This window comes from Amaranthus tricolor, chromosome 2, assembly GCF_026212465.1.
Source record: "Amaranthus tricolor cultivar Red isolate AtriRed21 chromosome 2, ASM2621246v1, whole genome shotgun sequence".
In the NCBI taxonomy this organism is placed as follows: Eukaryota; Viridiplantae; Streptophyta; class Magnoliopsida; order Caryophyllales; family Amaranthaceae; genus Amaranthus; species Amaranthus tricolor.
Genome location: NC_080048.1, coordinates 34,905,622 through 34,923,591, shown reverse-complemented (window position 1 = coordinate 34,923,591; position 17,970 = coordinate 34,905,622). Strand labels below are relative to the sequence as shown.

The 17,970-nt window shown below is 30.3% G+C and overlaps 2 protein-coding genes and 1 non-coding gene across 3 annotated transcripts; 2 read left to right on the top strand and 1 right to left on the bottom strand.

Moving 5' to 3' along the window:
- Positions 1-343: 343 nt before the first annotated feature.
- TRNAR-ACG (transfer RNA arginine (anticodon ACG)) lies at positions 344-416 on the bottom strand. The gene has a single exon. It is a non-coding gene; the product is annotated as a tRNA-Arg (tRNA).
- Positions 417-5,142: 4,726 nt separating this feature from the next.
- On the top strand, positions 5,143-10,144 carry LOC130806479 (putative pectinesterase 11). Its single transcript, XM_057671589.1, has 5 exons — positions 5,143-5,572; positions 6,445-6,604; positions 7,106-7,294; positions 8,333-8,577; positions 9,778-10,144. Exons 1-5 carry the CDS (start codon positions 5,259-5,261, stop codon positions 9,947-9,949), a joined length of 1,080 nt encoding a protein of 359 aa, XP_057527572.1. The 5' UTR covers positions 5,143-5,258; the 3' UTR covers positions 9,950-10,144.
- A 2,880-nt stretch (positions 10,145-13,024) lies between these two features.
- Positions 13,025-17,572, top strand: LOC130806480 (probable pinoresinol-lariciresinol reductase 3). The gene is made up of 5 exons (XM_057671590.1): positions 13,025-13,271; positions 14,084-14,218; positions 15,835-16,072; positions 16,424-16,627; positions 17,048-17,572. Exons 1-5 carry the CDS (start codon positions 13,092-13,094, stop codon positions 17,212-17,214), a joined length of 924 nt encoding a protein of 307 aa, XP_057527573.1. The 5' UTR covers positions 13,025-13,091; the 3' UTR covers positions 17,215-17,572.
- The last annotated feature ends 398 nt before the right edge of the window (positions 17,573-17,970 follow it).

The following is a 17,970-nucleotide window of genomic DNA, read 5'->3' as shown; positions in this document are numbered from 1 at the left end:
CTTGGGCATATTCACTTCCTATGATTGTTGTTGAAAACCTTGTATTATTTTGTGCAAATTTCTAAGATGAAAATACAGAAACTGCAAAGTGCAATCAAGTTGATTGTTTATAAACCCGTTGCTTATTAATTGAATTGAATAGAGCTCATGTGAATTAAATTGATAATTACTATTGATGTGATTATTGATTTTCAACCATAGTAGAATTTTTAAATTACAAATAACATATCCATTTAAAAATTATAACTTTTTTTGTTACAACTAGTATGAGCTAAAAGAGAGAAAGGAAAGGGTTCTCTTTTGATTGTTTTAATGACCCAAAAAAGTATCAAGAAAAGAATCTCGACTTCACTGGGGATCGAACCCAGAATCTCTGGTTCCGTAGACCAGCGCCTTATCCATTGGGCCATGAAGTCTTCGACGCCACATTGGTTGTATTAATAATCACCAACGTAACTGTGATTCTTAACTATAAATTATTCGAAGTTTCTAACTCAAAACCTTTGACAGCACTATTTGTAATAATCTGATTTATCTTTGACTAAGTAAAGAGAGTTATTACGGGGTCTATTTTTCAAGAAACTTAAGTCACACTTCTAAAACTTGAGCGAAGGAGTCACCAGTTCTTTAACATGACTAACTCAGTTAATTTACAATCCAAACATCTAACTAAAATATAAAGTAATCATAAAAGTCACTCTATAAGTCCAATCTAACAAACATAATCAAGTCTAATATACATTTATCAAAAACTTAATACAGTACTACACTTCTCACGTACTCAGCTCAATATAACATCTCTGTAACTCTAATCATCACTGCTTAACCTATCGTTCCCAACCGGTTCCGAACTGCAAACAAGCTAAAAGATAGAAACAACAGGGGGTCAGGTTTAACTGAATGAGAAGTAACAATCCTAAACAACAAAACACAGTAATTCAAAACATAGGTTTAAAACCAACATCAGTTTCCTAGATCTATATGCGCACAGGGAGTCTAGTTGAGAGAAACATCCATAGCTCTAAGGCTATGTCACTCTCGGGTGAGGCTAGTCAATATTTAAATGACAATTCACCTCAAAATAGGGAGTAAGGGAGATTTTCCCTCTACTCCGTCAATGACTAGCTCGTAAATTAACCCATATTTATCAATAACAACATTTCTTACAAAACTTTTTAATCTCCATATCCATTAATCTAACACTAATCGACACAACCTATCAAATTGAGTATAACAAGCACACTCTTTATCTTTTAACATTTCAAGAATTTCAAGTTTTCATGATCTTTCTACCTCCAACATTCTATCAATATTCTAACTTTCCTAAATTCATACTAATAAATAATTCCAACAAATTTTTTTTAATGTTCCAACAATTACCATTTACATCATAATTCAAATTACATTTAAGTTTAGAATTCTTTCCCTAAAATCTTCAATCACAATCTTCTTTAATCACATATCAATCATCACTAGATCCATTCAATTAAAAGTAAACACACACTTATACTAATTCTTTAGATTTTTCTTATTATTTCCATGGTGAAAGAGGTTCTTGATAGATGTCAACACAAAATTTAGGGTTCAAAGAAAGAACAAAACCAATTGCTACAATAGAATATCATAAACTGGTAAGCGGAAAGAAGTTATTCAATGATTTTACAGCCCTAATTAATATTAGAAGCGCATAAACTGGAAAATGACACAAATTGACTGAGGAATGGGCTGTAACCGGCCGAATGTGTTGATGAGTAACCACCGAGCACGAGTGGTGGTTCTCAAGCGCACCAAACCAGGGACCAAGAGAGAGAGGAGATCGACTATTTGAAGAATTTCAGTACGAATTTGCCATTTTCAGAGAAAATGGCGAGATGAGAAGGTAATTCTTGGGTGTTTTTGATTTGTTCGAATTTGGAAGAAGGGCATGGAGTTGCTTGCCTTGGTCTTTCGAAAATTATGGGGAACTTTGTTGAATGGCAAGTAAATGAAAGGGGTTTGTTTTACTCTTTTTTATTATAATTATTTATATATTTTTTAAAATTTTACTTTTAAGAACTTACTTTGACTCATAGAAGGGTTTACTGCATTTGTTTTTATGCCAAAACACCTATTCTCAATCTCATTCCAATTTCACCTAAATATTATTTTATTTATTTATTTATTATTTTTTTTACTCTTACTATTTATTTTTAATTCTCCAATTAATTTCTCGAATGTTACACTATCAAACAAATAGGCGACTTTATTCAAGATTTCAGGTATATTTGATTGTCTGTTCTTTAATTTTCATTTATTTTCTTCATCCTCATGTATTTTGAGACATTTTATATATTTGGAGTATTTTTAACGATGTATTATATTTTAATTGCAGTTAAAATTTAACTTTACAATCTGTATTATATTTTTAATTTTTATATAAGAAATACTGCCTACCCACGAGTTCCGCCCATTTAGAATGGGCGAGCATAGCAATAAAAAAATATGCTCACAGATGCAAGCAGGCTTAGCTTTGAATATTTGAGCCCGCGGATTTTTTAGGCACTACCCGATCTGCTACTTAGGCCGCTACCAGCCTAAGCTACTAACAATAGCCAGTTAAAATGTAACAGGGAGTGCTGTTAGCAAAATATATAATCCATAAAGGTTGGATTATTTAGAAATAGGATCTTGCTAACGGACGCCCCTAGGGCGTTTTTCAGTAAGGATAAAATCAATTTTATATACTAAAGTAGAATATATTTTAAACTTTCAATTATACAAACGTTAATTTTTTATACACACACAGACACACACACATATATATATATATCCTAATATATATAGCATATGAATTTATCACCAAATCACGCATCAAAATATATTATATCATATCTATCTTTTATTTTATTTCCTGATTTACTCTTTTAAATTTATTATTATTCTTTTTAACATTAGCTTTTGCCTTAGAAATAAACAATATTTGAAATTATTCACAGTAAATAGACTATAGGTAGAATTTTTTTAAACAATTTTTCCCATATTTTTTGTTTTTTAATTAATCTATAGGTTATTAGACTGGTTATTTTTCAAATGAAATATAAAATTTTGGACAATAGTATAAGTTATTTGATAAGGTAAATTTCAAACCCATAGATTTCTCGAACTGCCACCAATCAATTTAGATGTAATTCAAAAAATTTAGATTCAAATCATCAGACGTAAACAATGTTATTTTCTATGGTAATTTTGACAGCACCAAAAGTCTGTTTGGTTATTGGTACTAAATAGGGGCAAAGGTAATAATTTATAGTGTAAAATTCATCAAAAGTTTCATGTTATTTCTATGGTGATGAAACTTTGATTAAAAAAAGTTTTTTTGTTTACAAACTTCCATTACCACCTAATATCATATCTCTCAATGGTAATATATTGGAATAAAATTTATGAAGTAAATAAGATGATTGAAGTTAGACAAGCATGACCATCAATGTAGCCAATAGATTTTTAAATCAAAATTAAATGTGTTTTTCATTCTCATTACCACCGTTATTAACATCTACCAAACATGTCGTAAATAGCTTTTCTTTGTAGTTTTCGTACAAATATTGGTCAATAATGTGATGATTTTTTTTTAGTATTGGCCAAGAATTTAAAACTCATAAAGTTATTGAGTTATGTCTACTCATCAAGATCTTGGTAAGAATGTCAAACAAAAAATCGGGGAGAATTATATATTGTAATAATAATAATCAATTGTCAACACATAATAACCGCCATTTTCTATGACCTACAAGTATACAACACTTTATTGTAGAGATTAAGGATTAAAATAGGGTTAATCTTAGAATTTTCGAACCCTTAAAAACTAAGAAGCTTGAATGTTAATCAAAACATACGGGGGTGTATGTGTTTGGATTAGGACACTACACTCAAAACTATAAATAATTGCAATATATATCATTCGAATGAATATTTCTAGCTAGTCGTACCGTAACACATAATTATTACAATTTCTAAAATAGAGTACAAGTCAAGGTGTATACACTCATTCTAGAAAAACGGTTAAACTACTCCAGCTTGCAGCCATGATAACACATCAAGACTTTCACATTCCCACGCATATCCTCTTACAACACGGAAACGTGAAACCCTAATTCATAATAAGCTGTCACTTTTCAACTTTATTGGTAAGAAATCGGCTTGTTTACACATACATTACTCGAACATCATATAATAACTATCCTATTAAAAAAGGTTAGTAATCATGAATCATCATCATCATCACTTATGTATTGTCGTCATAGATCCGTATATTTTATATATTGAAACTTGAATTAGGATACCAAGAAAATTGTATCATCATTATCCTATTCAGTATATCCCGTTCATAGAAAAACTATGGACAGGGTCTGGGGAGGTAAAGACGGCGACAACTCATACCCATAATGAAGAGCGCGACCAAAGGAGTCCCCCGACTCGAGAAAGATAATAAGACGTAGCTACACGAAAAAGATAAATGGAATGCATATAAATAAAATAAATAAGTAGAACCAACTAAAGAAGAAAACAAAAAAAATACAAAACTAATAATAATATATATATATATATATATATATATATATATATATATATATATATATATATATATATATAATTTTTAATTTAATATTAATTTATTTATTAAATTTTAATTTAATTACTTTTGTTGTTTATAGATGGTGTTTGAGTATCATTTATAAAAAAAATTAAATATTTGTTATTATTGTTAAATAATAATAGTAATAGTTACTATTAATATTTAATAATAATGATAAATGTTTATTTTTTTTATAACCAAAAAATCAATTTAGCTATAAAATAGGCTACAAAGTTTTAGTTTTGTCGCCAAGTCAGTGACAAAATAGGCGACAAAATCTTGATTATGCGACAATAAATTAAGCGACAAAACAGTTTCGTCACATAAATGCTTTGTATTTGCTGTGAATATATTTAGCGATATTTATTCCCAGAAATCAATTTTGTTTTCAAATTGAGTTATTTTTATAGCGTAAGATAAAGACGTTGTGATTATATATAAGATAAAGACATCGTGGTCAGCGATCATATATATATATACAAGGTACAAATACTCGATCAATAAGACGATACAAATTATTACGAACACCTTTACTTGTACTTCAACAATAGACTTAAGTTTGTACATTCCTTTATTCTTTTAACTCTTTATTTTTGCACTTCCATCGAGTAAGGAAGAATTTAATTTGCAAGAAACAAATCACATGCGCACATGCATGGGAGGTCATAGTGGTCCTTATATTAAACATTACCTTGATCAAAATCATCGTCACAAATTTAACGTTATTTTTCTCTTGTTTGATAATATTGTACTCTCATTTATTTTGTCTTCGATAATGGCTTCTTCGTCTTCAACATCTTCTGTTGTGGCTACCCCAAAGGATCCATCGAGTGCGGTTCTTATTCGAGTCGATCAGTCGGGTCAAGGTAATTATAAGAAGATACAACAGGCTATTGATGCTGTGCCAAAGGGCAATTCTGAGTATGTCTTCATTTGGGTTAAGCCTGGAACTTACAGGTAATAATCTTAGGTTGTTAATGGTACGAATATAATTTTGATTAGTGGTGATCAATAGTATTTAAATTTCAATGGGACGAGTTAGGGTTTGCGTCGGTCAGATGGGATTTTTTTTTTGATTTGAGGTATGACCGGAGAATCTTTACGTGTAAAGGGTGATTAGTTTTTTAGTGTTTGATGAGAATTGAACACTTGTCACAACGACTCTTCTATGAGGCTGTGACCAACTTTGATTTGACCTACTTATTTCCTATTCTTTTTAGTTCTAACCCAAAAGGTTTTCTTATGACGTGATAAAGTATATTTCTTCTATTCTATTATACTTATTATATGTGTTTTTTTACCTTATTTAACACGATATTTTGATCATTTGTATATTGAATTATGCATAATTAAAAATTTTAAAAAGTTAATTTTTTGAAAGTATGCAATTAGACGATTCAAACAAGAACTTATTTGATTGAATTTTTTCTTAAGTTAACTTTAATTAATGAAATACGTTTGAATGATGAATTGTATCAATAACTGTATTGTAGCAAATATTTCAGAACAGAAGAAGTATAACATATCACAAATTTTTGAATAAAACGGGCTTATGGTGAGACTATCTCTATTAGACTTGTTTATGTATATTTTGTTAATTAAAGTGGTCGCTAATAGTTTTAAGGTGATCAATTAGAAATAAAAAAACTATATGAATTTGTTTCATGGTAATCAAGGTCTCATACAAGATGAGCTGATAACATATATATTACGTTAACGATAATCTTAACCTTTTAGTTTAGTTGTTTACGTGATACGTTCGGGTCCAAATTTTTACCATAAAAACAAGGGTACTAATAAAATTTAATTGTACAATAAATACTTTGCAGGGAAAAAATAGTTGTGCCAGTGGACAAACCCTACATAACTCTAAGTGGAACTCAAGCAAAGGACACCATTATAACATGGGATGATGGGGATGACATACATGATTCTGCCACAGTCTCTGTATTTGCTTCTAATTTTGTTGGACGATATCTTACCTTTGAGGTGAGTGTATTTCCAAGTTTAAATAAATATTTCCAATTTTTTATACACAAATTCTTAAGATTTAAATGAGAGGGTCTCATGATAAAATCATCTCTATTGCACTGACTCATATACATTAAGTAAGTTAAAGTGATTACTTACAATTTTAAGTGATTAATTAGATAAATAGACTAATTATATGGGTCCGTCTTATAGTAAAACGGTCTCTTACAAAGTGACGATGTTCCACCATAAATTAATTATAATTTATATTGATTTTATTTGTAAAAATTATCGAATTTAAGTAAAATGTGTCATGACCCCGAATTTTTATTATGGAATATAATGCAAGTATTAATTAATAATAAACAAATTTTTGTGAGAGACTATTTCTGATTAGGTCAGTTCATAAAGAAAATTATAAAGTAAAAGTAGATAATAAGCTTTAATAGATTGGGTCTGAAAAATGGTTTCTCAGGAGACAGGATGTTAATAATAATGTGCATATTGGTAAATATTCAGAATAAGTATGGAAGAAAAGGGAAAGGTGTAGCCTTAAGAGTAGCAGGAGATAAGGCAGCATTTTATGGATGTAGGATGTTATCATACCAAGATACTCTCCTTGATGATGTTGGAAGACATTACTATAAAAATTGTTACATTGAAGGAGTTATTGATTTCATTTTTGGCAATGCTGCTTCTCTTTTTGAGGTATGATCATAATTTCCAATTTCCATACACTTTTTTCTTGTCTTGTGTAGAATATAGAAAATAGTTAATTTTAAATATAATATTTGTTATTTTTTGTCAAAAACTACCTTATATTAAATAATTTTATTTATAAAAGGCTATTATTGAATGTTTGGTGTGAGTTGATAGTTAAAATTAACTTTTGGAAAACAAATAAATATTTTATAAAGTAGTTTTTAAACAAAAAAAAAACACATTTTAAATAGTTTCTGATAGTTTTTTTCTAGTATAAATTAAAAAAGTCTTAATTTTTTGAAAAAAAAAATCCTAAAATATTAAAGCTTGTTTGGTTAACAAATTAAGTAACATAGGAATTTAGAATTCTAAGAAATGTTAATTCCTATAAGTTGTAGAAATTTAATCACCGTGGTACAGTACCCTTTTGTAATTACCCATTTTTATGTCAATTTAAAATTACTACGACCAACCAAACATCAATGATTAATTCCTAAGAAATTACCAAAGAAATTAAATTCCCGTGCATTATATATAAATTCCCACTGGAATTTAATTTCAATTGCAACTAAACGAGTCCTTAAGGTGCATTAAATAATATAATTCTCCTTTTGTATTTTATTGTTCACATTTTAACTACTTCGTAAAAAAATCACTAATAGCTCATATTATTTAGAAAAAAAATGTAAATATCTAAATTTATTTTAAGTTAATATCCACTTTATATGTAAAATAAATATTTTGGACCCTAATCAACGGTCATGTTGAGCTAAAATTTAATCTAAATTTACTTAATATTAAAATATTTAAAACAATATAAAACAAGACATCTTGATTTTTGTCAAATTTAGCTTACTATCAATGAAAAAATTATAATAATTTGAATCTATAATCAGATTAACAAAATTGCATAAAATAAAAGGGTTTTTTAGATTATATTATTGTATTATAATTATAGTATGATGATAATTTGCAATATATTATATGAATTTATTTTAACCATGCTTGCATGTGTTTATTTTTTTGTTGTGTTTTTGTTTTTAGAGATGTCATGTACATTCGGTAAATGAAGTTGGAAAAGCAGCAATAACAGCCCAAAAAAGGGAAACGCCATGGGAGAATAGTGGCTTCATCTTCTTGGGATGCAAGATCACAGGCCAAGGGGTAGGAACAACAATTCTTGGAAGGCCATGGGGATCACATTCCAGGGTCATTTATGCGCTTAGTTACATGTCTAGTGCAATTTCACCGGAGGGATGGCAAAATTGGGGCGATTCCACCAAGGAGAGGTATTAATCATATTCTTTCACTTGTCAAAAGTTGATCAAAAATTGGATCGGAAATTAGTGGGTCATAATACAAAAACTTGATCTGTATCAAGAAAATAATCCGACCCTGAAATATCAAAAAAAATGGATCAAACTCAATCGGAATTCGAACATGACTGTTTTGACCCGTTTTTTGTTTTACACTTCCTTGTCATCATTTTCAATTTCATGTTATGATTTTCAGTAGTCAATTTTTATATTTTTAGTCATATTTCTTTATTATAGCCTTAAAATAGATATATTAATTCTTTTTTATAAATAGTTTCCTAAGTATAAAAAATTATTATAAATATTTTTTAAAATAAAAGTAATGATAAAATATTATATCTTTTAAAATCCTTGACTTGTTAGATCGATCAAATTCGACCCAGATTTAACCCGACCCGAATTGACATGACCCATAATCCAACCATTGTTATTAAAATCACGATCCTAATCTATGATTCTACGATTTAGAGATCCAAAAATAGGTGAACAATTTGAATTGTATAGTTGAAATTGTAAGTTGGTAGAACCTTACGATTCTAATTAAAATAAATTTGTGGAATTGTAAGTTGGTATAATCTTACGATTCTAATGAAAATAAATTTGTAGAGCGAGGTAGAATCATAACACGATTTTACGATTCTACAATTTAGCGATTCAATTCTACAAATTTATTTTTATTTTTATTTAATTTTCTTATGTACCATCTTTCATTTATTTTTCTTTTGATTTAACGATCCAATATCATTTTTAAAAAAAAATAAATTTGCTTCATTAGTATGAAGATTTAAACTAATTATAAATGTTTTTCCATTTCATTCTAAAAAATGAAGTGAAAGAAACTTTAATTCATAAATTAAAACTTTTGTGATGAATAATTATGACTAAATAGAAAACTTAGATGTATTGTAGAATATAACAGTCCTAAAATTCGATAATACCGATTCGATATTACTTCGTTGAACGATTTTAATTAGAATGCCGATTTAACAACTTTGAATCCACCCAATTGACCATTTGATAAGTTTACATATACTCCATGTTATAGGTTTTGAATCCACCCAATTGACCATTTGATAAGTTTACATATACTCGATGTTATAGGTGTCTATTCGGATCATCTAACTGTAAATTGCAAGTAAACTCATAATTTTATTTGTTTTGATGTGTATTTAGTAGTGTGGTCTACGGAGAATACAAGTGCTATGGACCCGGAGCTAATAGAACAAAGAGGATTGCTTGGTCAAAAGGCCTTTCAAGTGAAGAAGCTGCACCTTTCTTGACTAAGAACTTCATCGGTGGAAGAGCCTGGCTTAGACCTGCACCTACCAAATTCAGAAAAGCTTAATTTAATATTCCTCAAAACTCCCATTGGAACAAAGAATATTGTATAGGAGAGGACTTTTTTCATAAAAGTTCGATTCTTATCATAAAAGATTACTATCTCGCAATTAACATAAATTTATTTTTATCTCTAATAAAAGAGTAAGTATCTAAATAATTATTTTTGTATATATATGATTTTATGTAATAAAAATAAGGAAAGTTAATAATAGTACTTCTGAGTTTTGACACTTTATCAATAGTATCTTTAAGTTTTTTTATTATCAATGTTATCTTCGTGTTATTGAGTGTCTTATAACCGTAACCTTTTTTTAACATTTTCTGTCCAAAATCGTCCAAAACTATTAACTTTTTTTCTTTTTCTTTTATTTTTCAATTTTAAAATAACAGAAAAAGAAAAAAGTTAACGATTTTGAACGGTTTTAAATGGAAAAAAATTAAAAAAGGTTACGGTTGTAAAATGCTCAATAACACGAGGGTACCATTTATAATAAAAAAACTTAGAGGTACTATTGATAAAGTGCAAAAGCTGGAATACCACCCGATAATTTCCCTAAAAATAATGCATTATTTATTTATTATATTATTGTTATTATTATTATATTATTATTTTGTGTATCTTGTTAAAATATTTGTATATTTGACTAATTGAGTAAGCAATACTTAATGAAATTTTATTTGAGTTTTTTTTTCTGATGTATACACACACGTTTATTTCATTTCGTAATCATTTTACTTTATGAAGAGTTTAAGGAAGTATTCAAAATTATTATCGATATTAATCATAATGTTACAATAATTTTATGGTGGACTAAATATTAGCTTGTAAAGAAAATTTTTGAATATAATAGGAATGTAGCAAAGATGAAAATGTTGAGGTGGATGTATAGGCAAACTAAGAAAGATATAATTAGGAGCCATGAGTTGAGAGAGAGGTTGGGGGTTGCCCCTTTATCGGCAAAAGTGTGCGAAAACAAGTTGAGGTGGTATGTCTTATGTTTGTCGTATTCATCAATTACAATGTAATAAAACAACTTTTAAAGAATAGTTTTCCTCTATTAACTTCAAATGTCTCATTTCTTTTCCACTTTTACGAATCATTAATTTGGTCATTATTATCTCTTACTGCACATAATCAAAAAATATAAAAATTTGATATTAATAAATTTTACATTGAGGTGTACCAAACAATACTTAACTATGTTTTAATTTATAGATTAAGAATAAAATAAAAATTAAAAATAATTGTTGAATAATGAGAAAAAAATGTGACATTTAAAGTTTATAGGAGAGCCATTTTGAAAGGGCTAGAGAGCGTATTAAGAAATTGTCATAGCCTGATGGGTCCAAGAACCTCTTAAACCCACCCTCGACCTCTCTTATTTTTAATGTTTGGGTTCAATATTTTTAGACCTAGTGATTCTAGATTAAAAAAATAAATGAGCTTAGCCTCTTAGGTCTAGGTCTAGGGTCTTCAGATCAAAATCTTCTCTCTGGACTCATTTAAAGACTCAAACCCACTAGACCTCCTCTAAACCCGACTGATTACATAATCTAAAATCATTTTTAAGTTTTTCTAATCATATTTCTATATTTATTTGAACTCAATTTAGACTTTGATCCAAGTATAGGATCATGTGGACCTACACAATCACAGGATCTAGCTAACTCCATCAACTTAAGTAGGAAGGTGGAGTTGACTGCTATCCTACATGGACCAAGCACAATTGGACCCAGACATAGCTTATACATCATCCACCTATACTATACTCAAGCAACAAGGGGTGATTATATATCTTAAGGGGTCAAGAATCAGGAGTCGAGGCTCAATCTATAAAAGATCAATAATCACTTGATTGTAATCATAGTTAGTTAGTTAGTCTTCTAATTGTAATAGGTTGTTATGACACGTCTTTTCCTTACACTAGAAACCTATAAATAAGTCTCTCCTCTTATTTGTAAGCGGGCGTTTTGAATATTAATAAAAAGCTTAAAGGTAATACGGTTATATAGTGTTTGGAAATAACTATTTCATTTCAAATTATAAATTTCAATTATGAAATTATAAATGGAGAATTTGAGAATGATAAGATTTGGGTTGTCATTCTCAACTTTAACTACTTAAAAAACAATGGTGGAATTTGATTCAAATTCAAATTTAAAAATTTTTAATTTGCCAAACAATTAATTTTAGTCAATTCCAAATTTCTAAATAAAATCATCGTTTCCAAACATAGCATTAAAGAATTCTCCAAGATTTGCGGTTACTTATTTTTGTTTGTTGTTCTAATTTTGTGAGTGAGGAAGGGGCCTCTTATGAGTGAAGCAAGGTGTCTTTGTCCAACCATCATCTACAATCAATCAAGATGGTGGATTGTGTTTCTGATTGCATCAAGAAGACTAGTGCATAGAAGCTTCTTCTGTGATTGGGAGAAGATCAAATTGTAAGGAATTGTTTGACAACACTTTCCATCTCCAACATGGATCAGACTTATATATATATACAACATAAAAATCTATATTAATATAAATGTAACCTTTAAATTTTAAAAAGTTCAAATATAAATAATTAAATCAAGACTCATTTAAGATCTATTTAAGCCTCTAGACACATCCAACATATTAGATCCTATATTAATAGATTTGAACCCAATCTTTTTAATAGATTTGACCGTTGGTATACTTTCTTTTTTTTTTAAATTATTTAAATACGAAAATAACTGTTAAAGGCAAAAAACGGATATATTTTTGTACCCAATCAAATGCCGCAATTTGATTTACTGTTGCACGTGTGTCAGAGCAGCCACCCATTCAATTTTCGCTGCCCAATGACCAAGTGACACGTGGCGAAAATTTTTAAGAAAAAGAAGATGACCGTTTGAAGTATTGGGTCATCAATTAACCTGTTTTATTAACCTCTTTCATAACCAACTTAGTTCTAAGTCACCTTTATTTATATTTTTGTTCTAGATAGATCATGTGACCTCTTAAAAGGTCACCATTACTAATGCTATGATATTTTAAAATGCACATTTGCTATATAAATAATTTTTTTTAAAAAAAAAGCATTTTGCTATAAATAAAACAAATGAAAAAGAAAGAAAAAAAACGGCAAAGAAAAAAAGGATATCTCCGGTGACCGGGAAATGGAGAGAAGCAGAGTGCTGATAATTGGAGCAACAGGAAGTTTGGGTTACGACATCGCAAAAGCCAGTCTGAATGAATCCCACCCTACATTTGTTTTAGTAAGAGATTCTTCATTTTCTGATCCTCTCAAATCTCAAAAGCTTCATTCCCTTTCTAATGCAGGTGCCCTTATTCTTAAGGTATGCCCTTTCTCTCTTCTAAATCTTTCGTAACAGTGCCCAATCCAGAATATGGTGGGTCTAACACTCATCTATAATACTGTATTTGTAAGGACGAAGGAATCCTTGTTTAGATATCAAAATAGAAGAATTGGGATTTGGAGGGAAGGGGTTTGGGCGAAATTTTGAATACAATTTATGTTGAAGTGGAAAGATTTATCGACTAATTTGCTATTCAAATATAGTGTATTTAATCAAATAAGTCGGGGACATGGGATAGCCTATGGAGGAGAATCTAAATTTGAGTCTGACAAATTTGTTATTGGGTTTATACACTTCAATGAGTTTCATCCTAAAATCAACTAGCATTAGAGAGTATTCTATCAAGTATACATGATAGTCAATCTCTCTAATTTTCAATACAGGATTTTCAATATAGAATACAAGTGGGTTATTTTCCAACATTCCAGTGACATTGAGCTGGAACACTATTCTTTTCAAACCTTCATATTGTTTTATATGGAAGACTGATTTTTTTTTTTAGTTGATTAGAAACCGTCATTTCTGATACTGATACTATGATTATTTGTTATTGGGCCCTTTATTTGGTAATTTAATCAAAATCCGTATTAACATGAAATTGTGTATAACTCAAAAGAAAATAGTCAAATTGGCTCATCAGAGTGAGTATTGACCCATCCTAAACTAGCCGAGTGTTTGGCTCACCCTATTCATGTATATATTGGATTCGCCTATGATGTTGTAGGCAGCCCTGGACTAGTTTCTCAACTGCATTCTATATTTTGTGGTTAAAATTGTTGATTAATGTGAAGGGTTGTTTGGAAGATGAGAAGAGCTTAATTGAAGCACTAAAGAAAGTAGATGTGGTGATTTGTGCTATCCCATCTAGGGAGGCTCTTGCTCAAAAGAGTTTGATTCGAGCTATTAAACTTGCTGGTTGTATTAAGGTATCTTCATTAAACTAGAGATTTTGTTTTATTATTATGTTTAATTTGTGATGCAATTCTTTGTTGGAATCTTGGGAACATGCTCAATATGGTTGAATTCATTGTTTTTGACAATATGTGCCATTGTTCATGTTGATTTCTAGATGCTTAGTCATTATAATTTTTGAAGGTTAAACAAGTTGCTTACGGTCCGTTTGGTAGGTGGTAATAAATAGGTGATAATGGAAATGAAAACTAGTGTAATTTTGGTTGACAAATCTCTTGGCTAGCTTGATGGCCATGCTTGTCTAACTTCAATCATCTCATTTTCTTCATAAAATCCAATGCATTACTTTTGGAAGAGGTGGTATTAGGTGGTAATGGTAATTGTAAACAAATTACCACCATTTAGTACCACTAACTAAACGGGACGTTAAAATTTGTTTTTTTTTTTATTTTTTATTTCTAGTTGTTTGCTTTTATTGAAGCTATTGATTTTTGGTGTGTCTAACAACTATTTTATGTGTCTTGGCTAAAGTGGTGTGAGCTAAAATCCTCTATTGTGTAAGTGCGGATATGAGAGGAAATAGTGTTTTCACCTTGGGCAATGGATGTTGTTGTTTGCACCGGTGACAATAAATATTGTTGTTAAGGAAGGCACCTTATTCCAAATTATGTATCTAAAACACATTTTCCCTCTCTTGTAGTAGTCATCATATTAGATGTTTGATCATACTTCAAGTGTTCATCATATTATTCCAATGAAACAATTGCCAAGGCGGTTTAATTGACTAGTATTATGTCCCAACTTGAACTTATCAAAGCGAGCTGTCGTTCAATTTTGGGCTTGGTCATTTTCGATCGGGTTAAATTTGAGTGGGTCACTTTTGGGTCAGATTGAGTTTGAGCTGATTTTACGAGTTAATGGTTACATTAAAGATTTCTTATCGTCAAATTTTGTGTGCTTATATCTATTATCCAAGTGAACATGGATGTTTGCAATATATAGGTGATTAGGAGTGAATGCAAAGGGATAATGTGCTATTTTTGTTTATACCTTCATATTATTACCACTCTTTGAGTAGAAATTATTTTCTTTTCTTTGATTCTCCCTCTTTCTTCTCATTCCGTCACATTTCTCTACACCAAAAAATTAATTATAATAACGTATAGCATATTTATATCTCTTTATGCATTTCCTTTTCATCATTTGTCTTACCAAACACCCCTTTAAGAGATTGGATTTACATGCCTTCAATATAAACAAGTGTACAACACAAACAAAGAATAGAGGAGAATAACAAGGACCTACTTAAGATTTCAAGTCCTGCTAATTTGTGTGTAGATTGATCGTGATTGGTGTGTTATTACTTATTCCTTTGTGAAAATACTTCTGCTATTCCTCTGAATTTGCTACTGATAGTGACATTTTCTCTCATAACATGTCATTTTCTGTAGCAAACTCAGAAGGATAGAGGATTATTAACCATTGAGTCATTTTTTGGTGCCTGGTGGCTTGTTCATTGAGAGAGCAAGAGTAGTTCAGTTTGGAGGACTGAAGGTTATGCTTGCATTCTTTTTACTGGTTTATGCTTCTGAATGTGTAGTTGTAATATGACATTCACGCAATTTTACAGAGATTTTTTCCTTCGGAATTTGGATTAGATCCAGACAAGGTGCGCGTATCTGGCATGGATCACGACTTCTATGCAAGAAAAGCTGAAATAAGACGACTAGTAGAAGCAGAAGGGATTCCATACACGTATATCTCTTGCAACTTCTTCATGCGCTATTTACTTCCGTCTCTAGTTCAACCTGGACTAAAAGTTCCTCCAAGAGACAAGGTTACTATATTTGGGAATGGAAACGTTGAAGGTTTGTTGAAAGGCGTTTTAGCTCGTTGTATTCTATTACATTGACTCTGTTTGGAAAATGGTTGTTGTCTGACATTGTTGGCTAATTTGACAAGCTAGAAGTATTAACTAATTTGCTAGTTGTTTAAGCGAGCACGGAGATGTAAGTGTGTCAGTAAGCCAAAAAAAAACCAACGAAAAATAAGTAGCTTTTGGAAAACTTTTCAAATAGATTAAAAGTCAATTACCAAAGACCCAAAAAGTTAAAAGTCAACCAAAAATTCAATCAAAAAACCATTTACCAAACACACTCTTAATCTGTGCGTTATTTGGAATGCCGAGAAGTAAATGTTTGTTTGTTTACACTTTATAGGTGTGTTTGTGAAAGAACTCGATGTTGCAGCCTTCACAATCAGTGCAGTGGATGATCCACGTACCTTGAATAAGACTGTGTATTTGAGACCAGCAGGAAATGTTTACTCACTGAATGAACTAGTTAGCCTTTGGGAAAGTAAGATTGGGAAAGAATTGAACAAAGTATTTGTTTCAGAAGAAGAGCTTCTTACCCAAATCAAAGGTTAGAACTTACAACACTTATCCATCGTAATCTATTCCATGTTGGGATGGTTTATCCCACATCGTCAAATTAAAGATGGTGTGCGTATTTTATAAGTTATTGGAGCCCTTCTTCCCATAGCCGTATGATTTTGGGATGTTATATATCTCCTTGTGTTATAAAGTGTGAGCACCTCGTGTTTTCCCGATAATATGCTGACATACACAATAAGTCGAGCCTATTTTAATATTCCATGCCTATGTTTATGGGACTCTTTGTTCGTTACTCGTATATCTATCATCTATGTCCTACTCTGATACGTGTTCAACTTTCAACCTATCTATAGCGAACCAAACTGAAGTGCCCTTCCCATGTAAAGATAGGTTTAATCTCGATGTTTTATAATGTCTTAGCCCTTATGACTATTCGTATACATTGCAGAAACTCCATATCCAAAGAACATGGAACTTGTGTTCATATACTCTGCTTTTGTGAAAGGTGATCAAACATACTTTGACATTGAGGCATCTGGTGGTGTTGAAGGAACTAAGCTATACCCTCATCTTATGTACACCACTATAAGCCAGTATTTGGACACCCTTTTTTGAAAATTATTGTATATCATCATCGTATCCAGTGTATTCCGCTTATGGAAACTATAAACAAGGTCTGGAGAAGGAAAGAAAACGGCTTTCCATACCCATAAAAGAGATTGCGCCAAAGAGTCCTTCGACTCGTGTGAAAAATTGTTGTATGTTAATCTTAAATCTTAATCATATTGGTTATGAGGGTGTTTTAGTTTGATGGAAAATATTTTCGTATAGAAATGCAAATGAAAATTTACTTTTCGAATTTTTAAGGAAAGAACGAAAGCGATGTTTCTTACCTTAGTTTTTCTTTTTAATTCTCTTGCTCAAACAAATAATAAAAACTGGAAATAATTGTTCTCCTTTATACTAAACTCCCCTTAGTGTATGTTTTTAATATTGGATAAATTATCTCTTGCAAGTTTGTGCCCATTTAAGTTTATGCAATTGGAAAATCGGCTATTGTCTCAGTTGGAACGTTTATTAATTTTTCAGGTAAAATTCTAAGATTGATTTTTACCTAGTTCTCTTCTTCCCTCTCCTCCCCTTGGCCTGTCATGTACCAAAAAAAAAAAAATGTTTATGCAATTGTATTCATGCTTATATTTAACCTTTAGATAAACATTTGTATACGTTCGCTTCGCTTAGGTTTCAACCGATTTTCAATATGTTTAATTAGCTGATGGCCTTGATTAAGAAGGATGAACCTGAATTCATCATTCATCATTATTATCCTACTCAGTATATCTCGCTTATAAAAAAACTAAGGCCCGAGTC

Excerpts from the sequence above, each read along its gene's own strand:
- LOC130806480 (XM_057671590.1), top strand. The coding sequence starts at position 13,092 with ATGGAGAGAAGCAGAGTGCTGATAATTGGAGCAACAGGAAGTTTGGGT. Across the intron at positions 13,272-14,083 it reads CAGGTGCCCTTATTCTTAAG|GGTTGTTTGGAAGATGAGAA; the intron begins GTATGCCCTTTC and ends ATTAATGTGAAG. Across the intron at positions 16,628-17,047 it reads GCTTCTTACCCAAATCAAAG|AAACTCCATATCCAAAGAAC; the intron begins GTTAGAACTTAC and ends TATACATTGCAG.
- LOC130806479 (XM_057671589.1), top strand. The coding sequence starts at position 5,259 with ATGCGCACATGCATGGGAGGTCATAGTGGTCCTTATATTAAACATTAC. Across the intron at positions 5,573-6,444 it reads GTTAAGCCTGGAACTTACAG|GGAAAAAATAGTTGTGCCAG; the intron begins GTAATAATCTTA and ends AATACTTTGCAG. Across the intron at positions 6,605-7,105 it reads GACGATATCTTACCTTTGAG|AATAAGTATGGAAGAAAAGG; the intron begins GTGAGTGTATTT and ends GTAAATATTCAG.